The following is a 23,056-nucleotide window of genomic DNA, read 5'->3' as shown; positions in this document are numbered from 1 at the left end:
ACACACTCGCCACACCACACTCATCACACCACACTTACCACACCACACTCACCACACTGACCACAACACACTCACCACACTACACTCACCACACTACACTCACCACACTACACTCACCACACTGACCATACTCACCACACCACACTCACCACACTCCCCACACCACACTCACCACACTACACTCACCACACTCACCACACTACACTCACCACACTACACTCACCACACTCACCATACTACACTCACTACACTCACCACACCACACTCACCACACTCCACTCACCACACTACACACTCGCCACACCACACTCATCACACCACACTTACCACACCACACTCACCACACTGACCACAACACACTCACCACACTACACTCACCACACTACACTCACCACACTACACTCACCACACTGACCATACTCACCACACCACACTCACCACACTCCCCACACCACACTCACCACACTACACTCACCACACTCACCACACTACACTCACCACACTACACTCACCACACTCACCATACTACACTCACTACACTCACCACACCACACTCACCACACTCCACTCACCACACTACACACTCGCCACACCACACTCATCACACCACACTTACCACACCACACTCACCACACTGACCACAACACACTCACCACACTACACTCACCACACTACACTCACCACACTACACTCACCACACTGACCATACTCACCACACCACACTCACCACACTCCCCACACCACACTCACCACACTACACTCACCACACTCACCACACTACACTCACCACACTACACTCACCACACTCACCATACTACACTCACTACACTCACCACACCACACTCACCACACTCCACTCACCACACTACACACTCGCCACACCACACTCATCACACCACACTTACCACACCACACTCACCACACTGACCACAACACACTCACCACACTACACTCACCACACTACACTCACCACACTACACTCACCACACTGACCATACTCACCACACCACACTCACCACACTCCCCACACCACACTCACCACACTACACTCACCACACTCACCACACTACACTCACCACACTACACTCACCACACTCACCATACTACACTCACTACACTCACCACACCACACTCACCACACTCCACTCACCACACTACACACTCGCCACACCACACTCATCACACCACACTTACCACACCACACTCACCACACTGACCACAACACACTCACCACACTACACTCACCACACTACACTCACCACACTACACTCACCACACTGACCATACTCACCACACCACACTCACCACACTCCCCACACCACACTCACCACACTACACTCACCACACTCACCACACTACACTCACCACACTACACTCACCACACTCACCATACTACACTCACTACACTCACCACACCACACTCACCACACTCCACTCACCACACTACACACTCGCCACACCACACTCATCACACCACACTTACCACACCACACTCACCACACTGACCACAACACACTCACCACACTACACTCACCACACTAACCACACTCACCACACTACACTCGCCACACTCACCACACTACACACTCACCACACTAACCACACTCACCACACCACACTCACCACACTCCACTCACCACACTACACACTCGCCACACCACACTCATCACACCACGGATACTGACTCGCGATCGACCCAACGCTACAGACTCAGCAGTTTAAACTCGCTCGAGACTCGGGCTCATTCGCGACTCGTTTGTCCGCAGCGATTTCGCGGATTAGAGGAGTCATCGTGGGAAAAAAACAATTCCTGTTTTTTTAATTTGCCATCTCGCACAACGGTGCATGATGATTGGTCATAATCGATCAATTGATGATCAATTGATTCGTATGACTAAATGCATGTTGATGATACATTTATGAAGATGATGATGGCGACTATGATGAATTGATAATGACGGAGTAATAGTTGTATCATTGATTTTTGTTGTTGCTGGGCAATGGACCCACTGAGCTCAAGTGCACCGTGCATGGCCTTGGTTCCATGGCGCTGCGTGAGATTCGCGTTGAGATAAGTGATAGATGAAGATGGATTGTAGCATCGATAGACCGTGAAGGATGACACAGGGACGCCTTCATCCAGCACGGGATAGATAATCGAGGATGATGATGAAGATGGTAGTAACGGGAATGATGAATAGGGCGCTGATGCTGGTGATGGGTAGTAATATTGGTAAAGGTGATGATGGTTGTGACGATCATAATGCAGCACACCACACTTCGACTTCAGTTGTACGGGACCATTCAGCAGATTTATCTTTTTGAGTGGAAAATCCTCCTATTGGCACTTATCCACAAAGCCGTGGCATTTGGAAGCGATCCCCCCAAATGTTCACCTCTTATCTGCGATCGTTTTGCAGACCAGAGGAGTCAGCCGGATGTAACGGCAAGTTGCTCCTGTTATCCACATTTATTTGCGAGTGACCGCGCAGGTAAGATAAATACGGTGAGCAGGATTTGCGAATGGAATCCACCACTGCAACATATTGGGAGTTTCGGTATATTTAATCGTCCGTATTAAATGAAACGGGTTGAGCCACTTCTGAAATGCTACACCACTTTGGCAAAGGAGACCTGGCAAACAGCAGCTTGGTATCACTCGTGGTTTTGTTGTGACCCGGTTTGGATTGTGTGTTCACTCTCAAAATGTTTATCGGTCCATTTGTAGTAACGAACAATGCATTAATATTTGTCTTTTGATTTTGCAGTCTACGTATCAAAATTTGCGGCAAAGGTTGGAAAATTTTGTTTCAAACCACCTGGCGGGTATCAAATGGAGTCCTTCTTTAAACAAAAGTCAACTGAGAAACAGCCTTCGTCAAACGATTCTCCAGTGAGTATGCCATCCTTTTGCAGTTGCCAGTTTTTGTATATCGCTTACAGGTGATGCGTTTGCATTATTTGTTGCTCTCCATGAAAATAAATTCTGTAAGTTTTTAGTTATAGATGCATGCCTTGTATATATGTGTACTATACAGCATAACACCACTTTAATTTAGGTCATATTGGGAGAATACAAAGCCAGAATTAAGTTTGGGGCTTAAGAGACCATTGTAAAAATAAAAAATAAAAAATTTGCATTTCCCATAAAGGTACTCCTTTACAGTAAAATTGGTTAAATTGCTTTAGTTTGTGCACTCATGGCTCCCAATAGGAGTTTGAACCGTTGCGGGTGGATGGAAAAACTATTTGATTTTCCTTGCGGGCTGCTCTGTAGTCTGAATAGCGCCAGACTCATCGCAAATGAGGCTAAGTGCAAATGGATTTAGCAGCAGTGGCAGTCAGGTGAATCCACTATGAAAGCTGGATCGGAGTATTTTCCAGTTCTTTGCTCCGTAACAGCTAAAATTAGAGTGGTCTTCACTTCGTCTTGCCCATGATTGGCATCCATTGTGGCTTTTAAAAAAACATTAAAAAGACAGTCTAACTTAGTTGCGTACAGCACAATAGGCCGTTCACTGTCGATGTCATCACACTGCCCTGTCCTCATCCACTCATTGTGCCAAGTACTGATCTGAGTGGAGTTTTTCTTGATTCAACATTCATCTCCTTGGCTACTGCTAACGCAGCTAAGCACTTGGTTTTCTCGCCATTTGGTGAAGAAACGGTCACTGATTTTCAATTCATTTTTTAAAGCCCTGCTTAATGGAAGATTATTGACTCAAAACTACTTGAATCCTTTACAGCTGAATGCTATAGTCAAGTTGGCTCTTCTGATCTGACAGAAAAACATATTTGAATTGCTTCACCTATGCTGCCATGCAAAATATTTTCTGAGCTGTATATTTTGCGAGAGATATTTTTTTCAACAACTCTGTTTTCTTGTGTGTGTGTGTGTGTGTATGAGGAGTGGCAGCACATTTGTTCACACACTTCACTCTGATCTCCGTGAGAATTAGGTTTGACTCTAAACCGGAAATTGCTGCAATCCTCTAAAACACCTCTTAGCAACATCAGTAAAGATGAGCACTTTGAGTTTTCGCAATTAAAAAAGAGAGATGACATCGTCATCCTCTCAGCCGACAAGGGCAATGCCACAGTTATCATGGACAAAACCACATACAATAACAAAATTCAGGACCTACTTAATGATGGTAGCTATACCAAAATTAAAAGAGATCCCACCAACCGCCTTATTACGAAAACCAACAATATCATCACCAATTCGACATCTTTGATCGGACCAACCAAGCGGTTTTCCTTAAAACCCTCTGCCGCTTGACCACCCAGATTGTATGGCTTACCAAAAATCCATAAAGAAGGGACACCCCTTCATCCTATTGTCTCCACCATTGACTCACCCACCTACAAACTGGCCCGATTTCTGTCTGAGACCTTACAACCATTCACTGGTAAGAACACCTCTGCTGTACTCAACTCGGCTCACTTGGTATCGTTAATTAAGGACATCTCACTATCTCCAGGTGATTTGCTTGTTAGTTTCGATGTGGTCTCTTTGTTTACCAAAGTTCCTGTGCTTGACACAATTGCAATCATTGAAGATTTGGTCCAACAAGGATTGAATGCTGATGTACCGGCCCTGGTGAGACACTGCCTCACCAACACTTACTTCACCTGGAATGGAACATTCTACAAACAAGTTGAAGGTTCCCCAATGGGTTCTCCCTTATCTCCAGTTGTAACCAATGTTTTCTTGGCAAAATTTTAGACAGATGCCGTCCAGGCATCCACTCTACGTCCGTCCTTGTGGAAGAGTTACGTAGATGACACGTTCGTCATCTGGCCACATGGCCGACCAGCTCTTGAACAATTCTTCAGCCACATCGATTCCATACACCCAGCCATCAAATTCACCATGGAGGTGAAAAGGATGGCAAGCTACCATTCTTGGATGTTTTAATCGAAAGGACACTAGATGGCTCAATGGGACACTGTCTACAGGAAAGCCACCCATACGGATGCCTACCTAAAACCTGACTCCCACCACCATCCATCCCAGAAGAATTCCCTCATCAAAACTCTACACCATAGAGCTCGATGTATTTCCCACCGTCATCACCTAGCCAGTGAACTGGAGCACGTACACCAAGCCCTCAAGATGAATGGATATTCAGACTACACAATCCGTAAAGCTATCATCCCAACCATTGGGAAAGAACCATCTGAGGGCCCAATCAAAACCATCACCTTGCCATACATAGCAGGGGTCACTAAAAATATTTCCTAAATAATGAGCAAATACAAGATCCAGGCTCGATTTAACACAGTACATAAAATTCGTGATCTGATCCCATGTGAAGGATGTGATCCCTGACATGCAGTACCCTGGCATCTACAGACTAAGCTGTGTCTGCAGCAGTTGTCACATTGGTGAAACTAAGAGACATGTCTCAGACCATGTTTGTGAACATAAGGCAGATCGGAAACACGGTAGGACCAATACCTTGACCGTGGCTAATCATTGTTTTAATGCGGTGGGCTCATACGAAATGTATTTCTCTAAGACGAAGGTACTTTGCAAGCCCACTGGCTATCAACAAAGATTCGTTCATGAAGCCATCCATATATATATAGACACAGACACAATTTCAACCGAGAAGATGGGTACAAACTGAGCAATCAATGGAAGGACGTTATCAACCAGTTTCAGTCATAATTGGCTATGATGTTCCCATCCTACCACCTTCTGATGTTAGTTGTTCTTTACGCCCATTTCAAACTTTGCACTTTTTTCACAGTCACTTCGCGCGCCGACCCCATGGTTGCGGCGCTGCGTTCCCTCATTAACATGCTAATTTTCACCTGGCAGCCCTTTGATTGGTGGAAAACGAACCACTGCCTGGCTTGCTGCCGAACACTTTATCATTGGCTGCTGACATTTGGGCTACGCCTATTTCAAACCCTTATAAGCAGTTTCCCTGGGAAGCTAAACCCCCCTTTTCCTGAAGACGACTGCTTGCGTTGCGATTGAAACGTCGTAGTTTTTTTATTTTTATTTTTTTCTTGGAACCTATCTACGTGACTTTACCGAAAGACCCAACAATATAATTTGACTCTAGACCTTGAAAAACTTCAGTGGGAAGTGGTATAGAAACCTGTCCTAGCCCTCCCCAAAGTTGATACTACATTAAGTGAGTCGCTGGTGTGGTGTGTCAATATCAACATTGATTGGGGCGGCCAAGCATGCTGCTGGCCATACCACCTACTCACCCTTAACAGGTGCTGGTTAACAACACTTTTCCCTACAGGTTATAAGGCAAAAAAACATAGGATGTTTGTTTTTGTGCGTGTCCACTCGGCAGATCAACCATCCTAAAGGCCGCCTGTGTGGACCGGATTGTGCAGCAGGTGGTGAATTCTAAGATCAATGAGACATTTCGACCACAGGTGGAGAGTGCTGTGCTTGAGTTTATTGGTGGCAGAGTTCCTTCGGGTCCAAAAGGAAAGACAGGGCAACCCTCGAATGGCCCAGGCGACTTGGATAAACCGCAGGAAGTGCCACAGTCCATCACAGGTACATACGGAGCCTTTCATATGGATCAAGCTTTTCCTTACCATATACTCTCCTGTCCACATCAGTCCTACAGCTGTATATGAGTTTGCCATTCAGTATTCATACCTGGTTTGGCTCTTAACTTAAGAATTGTGATAGGGTACCTAGATCAATGTGACTGGGTGTGATGCCAGTCAGCATTTATTGCTTCTGTATTTTGTGCACTATACTATGAACCCAGTAACCTGAGTAATTCCTCGCCACGGCCAGTATCAGTGGCGAGTGATATTTGCATTGGTCATGAGCACCCTTCGCTAACCCACACTGACCAGCATGGTGCGATATGGTTAGTCTAACCTCGTGACTGATACACAGTGATGAGGCATTCATCCAGCAGTGTTTTGGCAAAGGGCAGAGTTTATTTTCTAGGTATTGTCTGTAAGCCAAATTTAATGCAGTAAATACGATGTGTCCCTCAGAACTGTAACAATTAATTGTTTCCCATCTCTTAGATGTACCAACCTCCACTCCAAGCATCAGTTTGGCCAGCGATGCACAGTCAATCCTTGACTCTATTACATCCATGAGCAGCACCAGCTCAAGCAGCTCCAAGCACCCAGCTGCAACTTCAACCGCCACTGCCACCACAACGGTATCGTCTCCCACCTACAAACAACAGCCGGACACCAGCAAAGGAGCCTTGCCAGAAAAGAACAACTCTCAGTCGCCAGTCACGTCTGATGTGTCCAGTCCCCTGCCAGAAAGTAGCAAGGCAGATGTTATAGAAAATCCGACCAATCCAATGACGCCGGATGAATTGATGCATTCAAAAATTATTGACGAACTGATGAAGGATGGTATGTGTGATCTGCCTGTTTCGTTGCTACTGCAGCCGTCGGCATCGAGTAAACAGTCTCACAGCAGCAAGGCTGAGAAGCAGGCTGTGTCGTCGCTCCCCAGTGCTGCGCCTCTAAAACCCAGCGCAGATCCTCTGAAAACAGCGGCGTCTGAAAAGGCATCGGATCAACTACAAGCAAGCACCAGTGTGTCTACGCCTACGAAAGCCTTTGCTGAAAGCAGCAAAGGAAGTTGCTCCACGGTCAGGGCCAGTAGGAGGGCAGAATCGGCGGACAGCAGCAAACTTATGCGTTCAGTGTCCCCCGCACCTCCTCTGCTCGTAAAGGAGCACCACCTTTTTGCCGAAGATGGCAAGGACGGCGCAACGGAGGAGATCGTGGACGTGAAACCGAAAGATATACCACCCACGCTGCAGAGGTGTGTGTCATCCGAGCTGAGTAGAGATGCAAAGAAGAGCAAGAAGCTTGCTGACAGAAGCCCCAGTATGGTGAGTGATTGGAAGCACAGAATATTCATAATATATCTGAATTTAATATCTGGTTTTCAGTATTGCTTATTTTTTATTTTTGGTAATTTCTCACGTTAATATGTGTGTGTGTAACTTAAGAGCAGTGAAAGAAATACATGACTTAAAGGATTGTAATATTTTTTTTCATTTACTTTTGTTGCGTGGGGTAGGTTCGGAAGGAATCCAAAGACGAGAGGATGGATCGAAAGGCATCTGTGAAGAAAGAAGACAAGAAAGTGGAAAAATCGCATTTCAAAAAAGATGATGCTGGGAAGAAGGCGGCAGGCGTGTTTGAGGATTCTAAATTAAAAGCGGAGAAGTCGGATGCAAGCAGTGATGATAAATCGGACTCTCGCAAAGACATTTCAGCAATCAAAGCATTGGCAAAGGATAATCTTAAAAAAGGTACGGAACTAATCTTTTTTTTTTACCACAGGGTAAGCAAAAAACTGAACTTTGTCTCATTTAACAAATTAGTCGGCCTATATATTTGCAAAGTGGCAATCGGTGGCCAAGTATTTAAGAGCATTTTATAACTATTGTAAGCCAGCATCAAATTCCGCCGTCCCAAGTGCTGCGGTCCTCCATATGTTTAGGTAATATGATTGTTTAAATGTGGGAGAAAACCCACACGTGCGAGGGAGCAACACTGTCCCATGCAGATGGAACAGGTCGAGTCCACATTTTCTTTATCACTTTCTTGTGGTGAGCCAGGGTATGGCACTTCAGTGACCACGGGAAGGGAGTTTCACCAAGTTTTTGTGATCCACTAATCCTCGCTGCCTCCACAGTGCTTGATTACAGGCGTGCACCGCCACCGCCCAGCTAAATTAAAATATATGAAGTGCAAATGATGTACCGGAAAATAGATACATCTAAAGTGCATTACCATTGGCTTTATCTTAAATCCCACCTGTTGGAAGGAGAATGAAGGCATGTTGAATCTGTTACCTAAACCCAAAATAGATTTTCAAACCTTTGGTATGTTGTCTGTGACAGCGTGCTACTGGATAGTGATTAAGATTACATTTAAATCGGGTAACTAACCGAATCGTCCGAAATGTGCCCAATCCTGCCGCATTTTTGAAATTCAGCGGGCTTGAGCCTGGTCAGTGCTTGCATGAGTCATGAGTGAACACCATGCACAATCCAGCACTGTGGAGGCAACGGGTTTTCAATATAGATTTAATAGCGCATATCTCCACTGGCTTCACTTTTAAATCTAGATTGAACTGCTTTTGGTGTTTGGTTTATTGTCCTTCCCCGCACCTCCGATTAGCACGGTTTGCTATGTACGGTGTGAAAGAAGTTCAACATACATGCATACACTCATAGTTATGCGGGGCTAGGTTATGAGCAGTAGAGCAAAATCCATCGAACTGCACATATATTGTCTCTACCTTCAGCAACCCACACTGACCAGTATGGTGAAATATGGTCAAATAATCTCCATGATCTGTACAGTATGGGGAGCCCCTCATTCAGCTAATAATAGGGTAATCTTGCATATGATTAGATAACATTTAATGTACAAGTCTCTCCTTGCTGAAAAGATTTGTAGCAGAACTCAACATCCCTGAGCGAGTGCTGAAATGCCATATCCAAGGTGCAGCCATTCTCTCAAAAGGACAATCACTTTTGTCTTCTCACAAAGTGGTACTCATTGTAGTGTCCCTCAAGGGATGATAGACTGAGTCATCCCCTGACCAGAGTTAGAACACAAGCTTCCTATTTTGTGGCAACCGCGAAAAATCACATTGCCACCCAGCCATATGACTGAATGTAGATTTGCAGTTGAATTGTTGGTCATTACTCCAAGCCGCTTGCTCAGTTGCTTTCTCCGTGTGTCACTTTTGTTCAGAGTACTCGCTGCAAGACTCGGACCTGGAGCAGCTGAGCGACATCTCTGTGAGCTCCGTGCACACCAGTGACTTGTCTTCCTTTGACAGCGAGGACAGCGATGCCGGCCAAAACAAAGAGTCCCAGGCAAATGAAGAAGGTGTGTGTTTTATACCCACTATCTATGGGGTTTTCCCCCCCAATTTCATCCTAATTGCGCTTTAGATGTCACGTCGTGATGCAAAGTCTTCATTTGGATCTCTGGCAGAGCAGGGCAGTGCTTCGTGTCCGTGGAAGTGGATATTGCAAAATTACTTGGAGATCCCTGCTAATTTGTACAGAAGGGGGCACTAGAGGGTAATACTTGTTACATGACATTCAAACCAATGTTGTAATTAATATTTTCGCAGCCGTAATGAATCCAATTAAGTTCAAAACCAAATTAAATGCTATTTTTCTGTGTTGTCATTGGTGACCGGACTGGAAACCTCAATTCACTCTACTTGATAACCTTGTTTAATTACAGGCAGCTGCCTGGATTCTTATCCAAGATATTAGCAGTGCCAGTGCAGCGCTCTGACCTTTGAGCAACCTGGTTACCTTTTATTTTGTCCCCTTTTAAAGGAAGAATGATGGTGGCGTGTGGTGCAGTTGTATTGCAAATTGGTGCGATGTGTGGCATGAACTGACGTTATCAATTTGTCCGTCAAATCAAAAATGTTCTCAACGCTACCCAATTGGGCCATAGCAGTTGCAAAAATATCCTGCAGGCATGAATAGATGAATACAGTGGTATTCATTATACCACCACTTCACTGTGAACCCGGTGACCTGAATTTTATTCCCAGCTGGGTCTAACATCAGTGGTAAGTGACATTTGAACCAGTCTGATCTGCCACCCACTTCTTTCACCAACATGCACTGACCCACATTTTGATGAATGGTCAAACAACTCCATGATCTACATACACAACATGGGGAGGCTTTCGTCCGGCAGTGGGTTGGCAAAGTATTTAAAAGTATTATAGTTGTAACCCAAAAGTAAAATATCCTATCTTGTAATTTTGCACTCAATAAGCCAGTAACAAATAATTGACTTATTGATTGTTGTGTTTATGACACATGCATAAAATTGTGTGGGCAAAATGGATTATTAATAATTTATGCAAGTATTCACGTTACATACAAACTATTTTTAGCTATTTTTATATTACCAGGTAAGTCCCACTGGGCTTTTTAGCTCTTTTTCAGAAGTGACCTGGCCACAAATGATAGCTCAAAGAAATGGCTTATGAATATGGAAATGAATAGCAGCCAAATACTTTAAACGCATGTTTCTAAATGTGGAGGGAAAATCTGTAGGACCCGAAAAAATATATACACGATCACAGGCAGAACATGCACACTACAAATATACAGACGTCAGGGTCAGGATCGAACCCACAACCATCTGTATACCAGACGAGGTAGTTAACATCTCGCCACAGTATTACTGTTCAAACAGAACAAATGAAGAACATTACGTACGAGGGTGTAAGAGCGAGACGATGCATTTATCCATGACTGAATTGTGGCAAGTCATTTCATTGTAGAGGCATGAATTGCTACATGCCCCATAGCAAGGAAGTGCCCTGGACTTCTTGACACGATTTTCAAAAGCTTCATTCATATAAAAATTTACTTTAAATTCAAGGTCAGACACTCTGTCAAAGAGACGTTACCGCATTGCTTTATAAAATGAATGGGAGAGAGGCATCAGTAAATTGCCAAAAGGAAGTACGTGACCTCAACAGAAAGGTTTTTATTTTATTTTGTATCAAAACTTCAGACAGCACCAGAACACAGCCTAGGCACTCATATCTACATAAGATTTCCTTGCTGTTTTGCATTTCCCTTGGAATAAGGATACTAATTGAACTCGCTTTCCTTCATATACCCTTCATTGCTTCAACTCTGCCTCGGCTCTTGGTGTGCTTGTCTAACTTTGTTGAATCTGACCAATCAGACGTCAAGGACAAACAAGAGGACAAGAAGGCGATCCAGGTGAAGGCTTCCCGCACTTCCTACGTGCGCAAGCCCTTCCTCTACTCCAGATATTACAGCGACTCGGACGACGAGAACACCGTGGAGCAGTGTCGGCAGAAGATCGTAAGCAGATCGAGCCCAAGGCATCACTTACATGGGGGCAGTGCCGCATTATCCTCGTAGCAAAAGTAGCTGCATATGCTACGGGCCCTGCACTTTCAAGGGCCCCGCGCTAAATGCTTTCAAGCTATCAATTACGTTTCAATGATTCTGCACTTGCTCTATTACAATAGTAGTATACTGCCTTCAACTTTTATGAACGACTGGGTGTTTAAGGTTAGCGATTTGTCGTATTATCTGGCTGTATAGCAAATAAAAAAATATAATTTCTTTACTATGCAAGTTATTTTTGTTTTTTTATATTTCTGTGTTTTTTTTTATTTAGGGCCCCTTTATTGCATATGCTACAGGCCCCGCACTAGCTTAATCCGCACTGAATGGGGGGACCTTTTACAGGAATATGTAGCTACCCTCCTTCCATTGTCCCTCAGCTACTCCTGTCATTCCCAAGTGTTTTTTTACTTTGTTATATTCCATTATTCCTGCACATTTCCATACATTCGTAAGTCTTTTCTGGGAGAAGTATGATAAAGGATATTTATTTTCCCACCTTTCCCACCTCTCTTCATGGTCTTCCTTATCCAGTACAACCTGGTATCGATTGAGGCCATTCTACAGAGAATTCTCTTCTCAAATTTACGTTATTGCATTGCCTTTGGGGTGCAGCTGGGGCAAGATCTTATCTCCCTCGTGTGGTATGCAGGAGGTCATGTGTTCGGTCCCAACCCTCACGCCTGTATATTTGGAATTTGCATATTCTCCCTGTGGTCATGAGGATTTTATCTCCGGGTCCTCTGGTTTTTCCCTCTATATTTAGAAACCTGCATTTACATTCTTTGCCTGCTACTATAAATTCCCACATAATGAAAGCCACTTCGTTGAGCTATCATTTGTGGCCAGGCTGCCTCTGAAAAAGAGCTAACAACTCAGTGGGCTTTACCTGGTAAATAGTATAGTTTACCTTTTTTAGTTATACTCTCCTATGTGGTCAGTGACCTACTCTCCTATGAAAATGGATCCTTTTCACTCCTCCATCTCCGAGACCGCACTGCTGCTTGTAACATTTTAACGCCGCCATAGATACGTAGGTGTCTCCAGCACACTTGTGACCGGGTATTCTCTTACCTCTTAAACGTATTCCATTTGCTCATCCCCCTGGGATATGATGTGTCAAGAAGGATCCATCCTCAGCCCACTGCTCTTCTCAATATATTTATTTCCACTTAGTCCAAATAATTTCCAGCTTCAATGCCAATTACCAATTCCATGCTGACGACACCCAGTTGTGAACGTCTATTGATTCTTTTTCACCCAAGCTTATGACATGCGGTCTCATCCTGGACGAATTCAAAGTTTTTCCAGCTAAACGCTGCCAAAACTCAATTCTTCCTCATTTGCAAAAAATGTGTTTCTCTCGGCAACTTCTCCACCTTGGAGTGTGCACCTCCTGGACTCTAATACATCACGGTCGCTAAGGGTCTACAAAATCTTGGGAGTTGCCATCGACAATGAGCTCGAGTTATGCTCCCACGTATCCTAGCTCTTCAGGGCCTGCTACCTTCACCTATGGGAAATCTCTTGCATCTGCCAATTCCTTGCCCCATCGACTGCTGTAACCGCTGTCCCCCTGCCTGCATCAACTCTTTCCTTGGTTAATTGACTGCCTACTCTACGGCCTTCCCAAATCCCGCACCCACAAACTCAAAATCGATCAAATATGCTATTTCCAAACTCATTACCTGTCTCTCTTTTCCCTGCCCCTGTTCAAGTTTAGGCTCAAGACTTCCTCTGCCAAAGACTAAATTTCTCTGCTATTTACATGTTTTATATACCTCTGATGGACATGTCGCACTATTATGTACAGCGTCTTAACATGCAGTTACATTTTTATGCTGTGTAAAGAATACGTTGTGTTGTAATTGCATTTGAATAAACCATTCACGTGTACGTGACACACACCGGTGCAGGCCAAGGATAAGGAAGAACGGCTAAAGAAGAGACAACGTAACCGCGAGAGGCTGGAGGAGAAGCGCAAAAAGACCGTAACGGACAAAGAAAAGCTGAAACAGAAAAAGCCAGATGATGGTTTGTGACTGCATCACATGCGGGGCAGCGTAGCGGTTAATATTTCTCTTGGATGTTATTTGTCACATCATATTACGTTTCTGTCGGTTTTTTGGGTCCTTTTTCACATAGGTACAAAAGGTTATTTCTTTGGTGACCCTTTTTCCATCTCCCAGGAGTGTGCCGTTACAAAATAAATAAAACAACCTCTCTAAATATTGCATCAAATCAGGATTCGTGTTTTCTGATGCCACACTGGGGAAACATGGGTCAACTCATTTCGTCGCACGTTGTGAAGTTTAAATTAAATGCCGCAGTGTCGGCATTTCTGCATGCTCGTGTAAAATTGTTCTCGACACCTCGTACCCGTTAACCCGACTTTTTTGTTTGGCTGCCACTGTGTGATTTAGTACGGAGCAGGCTTTTTACCAGCACTAGCTTTATATCACACATTAGAATTTTAAGCCGTTCTTGTGTCCTGGTTGTATTCTGCAGCATCCTTAAATGCCAAGCCGCAGGGGGAGCCTCAGAACACGGGCACAATGAAGGAGACCCTTAAGGAGCTGAAGGCCCTGGAAAAGAAAATGGCTCTAAAAATCCACAATGAAGGGAAAAAAAGGTATGGGTTTTTTTTTGCAATGAAATTCATTGGTTGCACAAGGCACCTTTGGTGGAGGCTTCACCGAACATTGAGTCATTCCATCAGAGCTTCCGATACATTCGTACAACCACGTGTTTTTTTTCAATCATTTAGCATTTAGAACATGTGTTTGTGGGAAAATGTTACACATTGTGAGGTTAAATCAAGAAACTAGTTGTGCACTCGCATGGTCTAATGATACGAAATTAAACGGTTTTCTGATGTTACCGCTTTTAATTGTTTTTAATCATTGTCATTTATTACCATTATAATGGTGATGTTATCAGTGAATCTGAGGTGGGCAATTTTTTCACCTTTATGCCTTTATTTCTCCAACCTAGCTTTTGGAATATATCCTCTATTGTTGCTGTGAATAGTATTGCTGAAGGCATATCTCCTTGCCAGACTTCTCCTGATATCCACTTTGTTATGTTATCTATGCAGTCTAGGTATAGCCGTTATATCTTGGTAAATGCTTTTGATAAGTTCGATCATTTGTTTGCGTTAAAGCAGTGTTTTATGTAAGTTTGAAGGAATTAATATTTTCACTGAATAAAATGCTTTTTTTGTAGTCGACAAAAGCTGGGTATAATGATTTTCCATATTCATTGGTCTTTTCTTGAATCTTATTTGTAATATGTATGTATACCAGTCAATAGTAGAAAAATATCTCAATCCAGCATCCTCGCATGGTGGGTTGGTCTCTGCCTTGTCCATTATTCAGTTCGCTATTAACCTTTTATCTCGTATACATGCAATAAGAGGCCAATGAGTCTGTAAACCTTCACATTAGTTTTGTCTCCTTTTGGAATTCTAGATTTGAAGCTTTCGTGACTGCAAGGATTCATACTCTTAGGTTTTTTCGGTAAAGTCACGTAGGTATTCCTTTTGGAATACAATACAAGTAGAATGAGGTCTGCTAATTTCTTTACCAAACAGCTGGCCCTACAACTTGGCTGACTAAATTACGTGACCAAGAAGGCTGCAAAGTGGGGCTTTTGATAAACAAGAGCAACACAAAAGTCATGTACAACAAGTTTGCTGAACAAAAGGAAATCACTGTTGGAAGTAAATATGAATTACTCGGTAGGATATTTTGTAAATGCACTCAGGCAGGTATGGTCTGCAGTCACCCTGAGCATTCATGTGGTTCTTTTTTCTCCTTAGGACCAAATCCAAGGAGCCGTCTGTGCTGCCACCAGATACACATAAAAGAAAGCGTGAAAACTCAGAGCAAAGTGAAGAGGTTAGACATCCATGACACCTGTAACTGAGCTAAGCCTTTTGAATAAATCTGTCTACCGTCTGGCAGCATATGGCAGTATGTCACCCTCATGAATAGTTGTATTCATCTTGGAACACAGATTACATGTTTGTATGCATTCCTTAATATCGATCTGTACTACTCCCCTTACCCGAGATGCCATTAACAAACTGGGAAATGTGTTTTCTTGGTAGCAGAGGAGTGCTAAGAAGAGTCGGAATGAAGACTCTGACGGCAAGAAAGAGAGTCACAGTGAGCAGGTGAAGCACAAGGACAGGGACTTCAGGAAATCCCTCGATTTCAAGGACCGTAAGCGCTCCATCAGTGTGTCCTCTACAACCTCTCGCTCTCCATCCGTGGAAGATAAAGGAGATTTCCCTCAAAGGAGAACAGAGAAGTTGCACTCCAGAAGCAGGGAGAGGACTGCCGAGGACGGTTCCGGCAGGGAAGCTGGAAAAACGTCAAAAGACTCCGAAGGGTCGGCTAAACATGAAAAGATGGCCAGGAGGCCGAGTGAAAAAGAGCAGAAGTCTCTGAAGCCGACTAAGAAGGACAGTGAAGGCACTCAGAGGTCTGATGGTCGGGAGAAAAAGACTCCTTCTAGCGGAAGCAAGTTAATGCCAAAGCTGAAATCTTCCGGAGATGGAAAGCCCTCGGTGTCCGATAAAGCGAAGAAATTGTCCAGGGGGGAGCATTCCCATGGCACAAACCGCCCTTCGCTGAAGACAAAAGACAAACAAAGCAGTTCCAGAGTCCTGGAGAAGAGTGGCGAGCCTGCTCCAATTAAAAGCAAAGATGGCAAGGCGGATGGTGGTCGGGGAAGTGAGAGGGAAGAGAAATCCGCTACAGTCAGCAGGAGGCCGTCGAGCAAAGGTGTCCCACCGAGCGTTTCTAGCACAAGGACGTCTTCACCAACGGTCGACAAGGCAGGTCGGGTAGAAAAGAAGAAGTATCACGGCACGCAGCGGGCATCCTCGAGCCCCTCTGATCAACAGCGCTCGGAGAACAGAGAGCGAAGCGCTGCGCACAAATCCAACACTTCTTCTGGCACCCGCAAAGGCTCTTCAAGTGGTCTGCCAAAACCACACAAAGGCCAAGCTTCAGCGCATACGGCGAAACCAACTGAGTCATCAAAGCCATCGTTGCCCGCCGCAGTGGAGGTGGACAAACGAGGTACTGCAAAATCCAAAGAGAATCTACCGACGAGTGATGGCACTGGTGCTGTGTCTGAAGTAGTGGCCAATGGCAGCAAGAGCAAAGGTAAAGCGCCTGTTGCTACAGAGACCTCACCAGAGAGTGCCACTCCCACTTTGGTCATCAGCCCTGAAACGAATGTTGAACCAGAAAGAGTGTGTGCGCTGGAAGGCGTTGGAAAGCCGCATGCCCCAGATGACGCTATAAGCGCAGGGAATTCTGAGCATGCTGCACCAGAGGATGACTCCAACAAACTGGCGATCACCAGCGTGGCTAAAGAACAGTCGCGACGACCTGCAATGGCATCGCCGGCAAGGGAAGCAGGCATTGGGCCCTGTGCAGATACGGACGCGGTGGAACTTGAGACCATGAAAGCACAGGAAGAGAGTTTGAACTCCATGGAGCCAAACACAGATGTCTCTCCTCTCAATGGGCCTCCAAAGCCCGACGAGCAAAATAAGGCTTTAAATGCAGATAGCACCACTGAGAAAACTGTTGCGACATTGCCTTCAACTGACCAGGCTCTGCAAATAATTGAGAGTGTAAATACAACAGCTTCCAGCACACCCACTGATGGAACTGGCGACAGTACAGCAGCAGCAGAGGCTGAACGTTCAATGGATAAAATTGGTGTCACTGCTTTAGATAACGCCAATGTTACCGCTACTGTAACAGATAGCGTTGAAATTATTGGCAGGATTGACAGTGCTCCTGATACCAGTGCAACAGGTGGTGGTGGTGGTGGTGGAATGGAAACTGCCAATGTTGCTGATGGAGCAGATGCTGCTGATGTTGTGGGTGCAGTAGCTCATGCCAGTGTTACTTGTGCTGCAGGTGAATTAAATGTTGCCAGTACAGCAGATGGTTATGTTGCATTTAGTGCAGCAGATGATGCCAGTGATGTAAAAAGTGCAGCAGCAAGTGTCAGTGTTTCACATACAGCAGATAGTGCTGTTACTGGCGAAGCAGATGGTATTGATGCTACCTGCGTAGCAGATACAACTGATGTTACTAGTGCTGTAGATGATGCCGATGCAACTAGTGCAGCAGATAGTGCTGGTGTAACTAGTGCCGATGAAATTGTCAGTGTTTCAAGCGCAGCAGCCAGTACTAATGCTGTTAGTGCAGCGATCAATGCTATTGCTTCCTATGCAGCAGATAATGCTGATATAACATGTGCAGCAGATACTACTTTTGTATTGGCTGCAACAGCCGATGCTGATGCAACTTGTGTAACAGATACTGCTGTTCCTGGTACAGCAGATAGTGCTGATACCACTTGTGCAGGAGAAGCTGTCAGTGCTGGTGCACCCAGTGCAGCGGATCGGGCTGATGCGACTGGTGCAGCAGATAGTGTTACAGCGGAAGTGGTCAGTGTTTCAAATGTAGCAGACAGTGTTTATTTAACTGGTACAGCAGATCAGGCCAATGTAAATTGTGTAGAAGATAGTATTGATTCAGCTTGTGCAGATGCTAGTGATGCAATGGACACTGTCAGTGCTTCAAATTCAGCAGACATTGCTGTATATGCAGCAGACAGTGCTGTTGTAACTTCTGCAGAAGATCACACTGATGTAACTTCTGAAATTGATAGTGCCGAAGTAACTGGTACCGCTGATCCGACTGATGTCATTTGTGCAACACACAGTGTTGTTGCAACCGGTGATGTAACTGGTGTAGCAGACAGCAGTGATGTAACAGGTACAGCAGACAGTGGTGATGTAACTTGTGCAGCAGACAGAGATGTTGCAACTGGTATAGCAACCAGCAATGTTGTAACCGGTGCAGCAAACATAAATGTTGTAACCTCTGTAGCAACCAGCGATGTTGTAACCTCTGCAGAAAACAGCGATGTTGTAACTTGTGCAGCAAACAGCAATGTTGTAACCGGTGCAGCAGACAGTGGTGATGTAACATGTGCAGCAGACAGTGGTGATGCAACTGGTACAGCAGACAGCGGTGCTGTAACTGGTGCAGCAGACAGTGGTGATGTAACTTTTGCAGGAGATAGCGATGATGCAACTGGTGCATCAGACAGTGGTGATGTAACTTTTGCAGCAGACAGTGGTGATGCAACTGGTGCAGCAGACAGTGGTGATGTAACGGGTGCAGCAGACAGCGATGATGTAATGGGTGCAGCAGACAGTGGTGATGTAACTTGTGAAGCAGACAGTGGTGATGCAACTGGTGCAGCAGACAGTGGTGATGTAACGGGTGCAGCAGACAGTGGTGATGTAACGGGTGCAGCAGACAGTGGTGATGTAACTTTTGCAGCAGACAGTGGTGATGCAACTGGTACAGCAGACAGTGGTGATGTAACTTTTGCAGCAGACAGTGGTAATGCAACTGGCCCAGCAGACAGTGTTAATGCAACTGGTGCAGCAGACAGTGGTGATGTAACTTTTGCAGCAGACAGTGGTAATGCAACTGGTACAGCAGACAGTGGTAATGCAACTGGCCCAGCAGACAGTGGTAATGCAACTGGTACAGCAGACAGCGGTGATGTAACTGGTCCAGCAGACAGTGGTAATGCAACTGGTGCAGCAGACAGTGGTGATGTAACTTTTGCAGCAGACAGTGGTAATGCAACTGGTACAGCAGACAGTGGTGATGTAACTTTTGCAGCAGACAGTGGTAATGCAACTGGTGCAGCAGACAGTGGTGATGTAACTTTTGCAGCAGACAGTGGTAATGCAACTGGTGCAGCAGACAGTGGTGATGTAACCTTTGCAGCAGACAGTGGTAATGCAACTGGTGCAGCAGACAGTGGTGATGTAACTTTTGCAGCAGACAGTGGTAATGCAACTGGTGCAGCAGACAGTGGTGATGTAACTTTTGCAGCAGACAGTGGTAATGCAACTGGTACAGCAGACAGTGGTGATGTAACTTTTACAGCAGACAGTGGTGATGTAACGGGTGCAGCAGACAGTGGTGATGTAACGGGTGCAGCAGACAGTGGTTATGTAATTGGTACAGCAGACAGTGGTGATGCAACTTGTGAAGCAGACAGTGATGATGTAATGGGTGCAGCAGACAGAGATGTTGTAACTGCTGTAGCAAACAGCAATGTTGTAATTAGTGCAGCAGGAAGCGATGTTGTAACTGGTGTAGCAAACAGCAATGTTGTAACTTCTGCAGCAAACAGCAATGTTGTAACTGCTGTAGCAAACAGCGATGTTGTAACTAGTGCAGCAGGAAGCGATGTTGTAACTGGTGTAGCAAACAGCAATGTTGTAACTGCTGTAGCAAACAGCGATGTTGTAACTTGTGCAGCAAACAGCGATGTTGTAACTAGTGCAGCAGGAAGCGATGTTGTAACTGGTGTAGCAAACAGCAATGTTGTAACTGCTGTAGCAAACGGCGATGTTGTAACCTGTGCAGCAAACAGCGATGTTGTAACCTGTGCAGCAAACAGCGATGTTGTAACTGCTGTAGCAAACAGCGATGTTGTAACTTGTGCAGCAAACAGCGATGTTGTAACTGCTGTAGCAAACAGCGATGTTGTAACTGCTGTAGCAAACAGCGATGTTGTAACTGCTGTATCAAACAGCGATGTTGTAACTGCTGTAGCAAACAGCGATGTTGTAACTGCTGTAGCAAACAGCGATGTTGTAACTGCTGTAGCAAACAGCGATGTTGTAACTGCTGTAGCAAACAGCGATGTTGTAACTGCTGTAGCAAACAGCGATGTTGTAACTGCTGTAGCAAACAGCGATGTTGTAACTGCTGTAGCAAACAGCGATGTTGTAACTTGTGCAGCAAACAGCGATGTTGTAACTGATGTAGCAAACAGCGATGTTGTAACTGCTGTAGCAAACAGCGATGTTGTAACTGCTGTATCAAACAGCGATGTTGTAACTGGTGTAGCAAACAGCGATGTTGTAACTATTGCAGCAAACAGCGATGTTGTAACTGCTGTAGCAAACAGCGATGTTGTAACTATTGCAGCAAACAGCGATGTTGTAAATATTGCAGTAAACAGCGATGTTGTAACTGATGTAGCAAACAGCGATGTTGTAAATATTGCAGTAAACAGCGATGTTGTAACTATTGCAGCAAACAGCGATGTTGTAACTGATGTAGCAAACAGCGATGTTGTAACTTGTGCAGCAAACAGCGATGTTGTAACTATTGCAGCAAACAGCGATGTTGTAAATATTGCAGTAAACAGCGATGTTGTAACTAGTGCAGCAAACAGCGATGTTGTAACTTGTGCAGCAAACAGCGATGTTGTAACTGCTGTAGCAAACAGTGATGTTGTAACTAGTGCAGCAAACAGCGATGTGGTAACTGCTGTAGCAAACAGTGATGTTGTTACTAGTGCAGCAAACAGCGATGTTGTAACTGCTGTAGCAAACAGTGATGTTGTTACTAGTGCAGCAAACAGCGATGTGGTAACTGCTGTAGCAAACAGTGATGTTGTTACTAGTGCAGCAAACAGCGATGTGGTAACTGCTGTAGCAAACAGTGATGTTGTAACTGCTGTAGCAAACAGTGATGTTGTAACTAGTGCAGCAAACAGCGATGTTGTAACTGGTGCAGCAGGAAGCGATGTTGTAACTGGTGCAGAAAACAGAAATGTTGTAACCTGTGCAGCAAACAGCGATGTTGTAACTAGTGCAGCAAACAGCGATGTTGTAACTATTGCAGCAAACAGCGATGTTGTAACTATTGCAGCAAACAGCGATGTTGTAACTGGTGCAGCAGGAAGCGATGTTCTAACTGGTGGAGCAAACGACAATGTTGTAACTAGTGCAGCAAACAGCGATGTTGTAACTATTGCAGCAAACAGCGATGTTGTAACTATTGCAGCAAACAGCGATGTTGTAACTAGTGCAGCAAACAGCGATGTTGTAACTATTGCAGCAGGAAGCGATGTTCTAACTGGTGGAGCAAACGACAATGTTGTAACGTGTGCAGTTAACAGCAATGTAACTTTTACAACAGATAGAGATGTTGTAACTTGTGCAGCAAAAAGTGAAGTTGCAACTGGTGCAACAGACAATGATGTAACAGTGGCAGCAGACAGAGATGTAACCTGTGCAGAAAACACCAATGTTTTAACTCGTGCAGGAGACAACGGTGTAACCTGTGCAATGGACAATGGTGATGTTGCTGGTAAAGCAGACATCGATGTTGCAGCTGGTGCAGTAGAAAGTGATGTAACTGATGCAGCAAACATCAATATTGCAGCTTGTGCAGCAGACAGCAATGTTGAACCTGGTGCCGTAGAAAGAGATGTAACTTGTGCAGAAAACAAGGATGCAACTGGTACAGTGGACATCGAATTTGCAACTTGTGCAGCTGACAGCGATATTGCAGCGGGTGCAGCAGACAGCAATGTTGAAGCTGGTGCAGCAGACAGTGTTGTAACTTGTGCAGAAAACAGCGATATCGCAACTGGCGCAGCTGAAGGCATTGTTGAAACTAGTGCAGCAGCCAGTGATGTTGTAACCAGTGCAGCAGAGAGTGTTGTAACCTGTGCAGAAGACAGCGATATTGCAACTTGCGCAGCTGACGGCATTGTTGAAACTAGTGCAGCAGCCAGTGATGTTATAACCTGTGCAGCAGAGAGTGATGTTGTAACTAGTGAAGCAGACAACGATATTGTAATTGGTGCAGCGGATATCAATATTGTAACTTGTGCAGCAGACAGTGATGAATCTTGTGCAGAAAACAAAGATGTAACCTGTGCAGCAAACAGCGATATTGCAATTCACGCAGCTGACAGCATTGTTAAAACTAGTGTAGCAGCCAGCGATGTTGAAACTTGTGCAGCTGACAACATTGTTGAAACTGGTGCAGCAGCCAGCGATGTTGTAACTTGTGCAGCTGACAGCGGTGATGTAACTGGTGCAACAGATACAAATGTTGAAACCTGTGCAGCAGGCAGTGATGTAACTAGTGCAGCAGATATAAATGTTGAAACTAGTGCAGCAGACAGAGCTCCTATAACAAGTGCAGGAGACAACGGTAATGTCACTGGTGCAATGGACAGAGGAGATATAACGTGTGCAGAAAACAGTGATG

The 23,056-nt window shown here is 44.9% G+C and overlaps 1 protein-coding gene across 2 annotated transcripts in view; it reads left to right on the top strand.

Moving 5' to 3' along the window:
* The window catches only part of LOC133345607 (biorientation of chromosomes in cell division protein 1-like 1), a 37,057-nt gene that overhangs the window by 3,439 nt on the left and 10,562 nt on the right, over window positions 1–23,056 (top strand). The window contains exons 2-11 of one of the 2 annotated variants that reach the window (XM_061556527.1): window positions 2,769–2,893; window positions 6,324–6,535; window positions 7,027–7,859; window positions 8,051–8,285; window positions 9,742–9,879; window positions 11,725–11,867; window positions 13,832–13,949; window positions 14,424–14,547; window positions 15,736–15,814; window positions 16,027–17,092. In XM_061556527.1, coding sequence (XP_061412511.1) covers window positions 2,769–2,893; window positions 6,324–6,535; window positions 7,027–7,859; window positions 8,051–8,285; window positions 9,742–9,879; window positions 11,725–11,867; window positions 13,832–13,949; window positions 14,424–14,547; window positions 15,736–15,814; window positions 16,027–17,092 — 3,073 coding nt within the window. Of the gene's footprint in view, window positions 1–2,768; window positions 2,894–6,323; window positions 6,536–7,026; window positions 7,860–8,050; window positions 8,286–9,741; window positions 9,880–11,724; window positions 11,868–13,831; window positions 13,950–14,423; window positions 14,548–15,735; window positions 15,815–16,026; window positions 17,861–23,056 lie in introns of both variants that reach the window. The other variant, XM_061556525.1, reaches the window with a different exon arrangement.

Source organism: Lethenteron reissneri, chromosome 22 (genome assembly GCF_015708825.2).
Source record: "Lethenteron reissneri isolate LAM-NWPU_2019-01 chromosome 22, ASM1570882v1, whole genome shotgun sequence".
Classification (NCBI taxonomy): Eukaryota; Metazoa; Chordata; class Hyperoartia; order Petromyzontiformes; family Petromyzontidae; genus Lethenteron; species Lethenteron reissneri.
The sequence above is the reverse complement of the archived record's forward strand: the minus strand, read 5'-3'. Positions and strand labels throughout refer to the sequence as shown.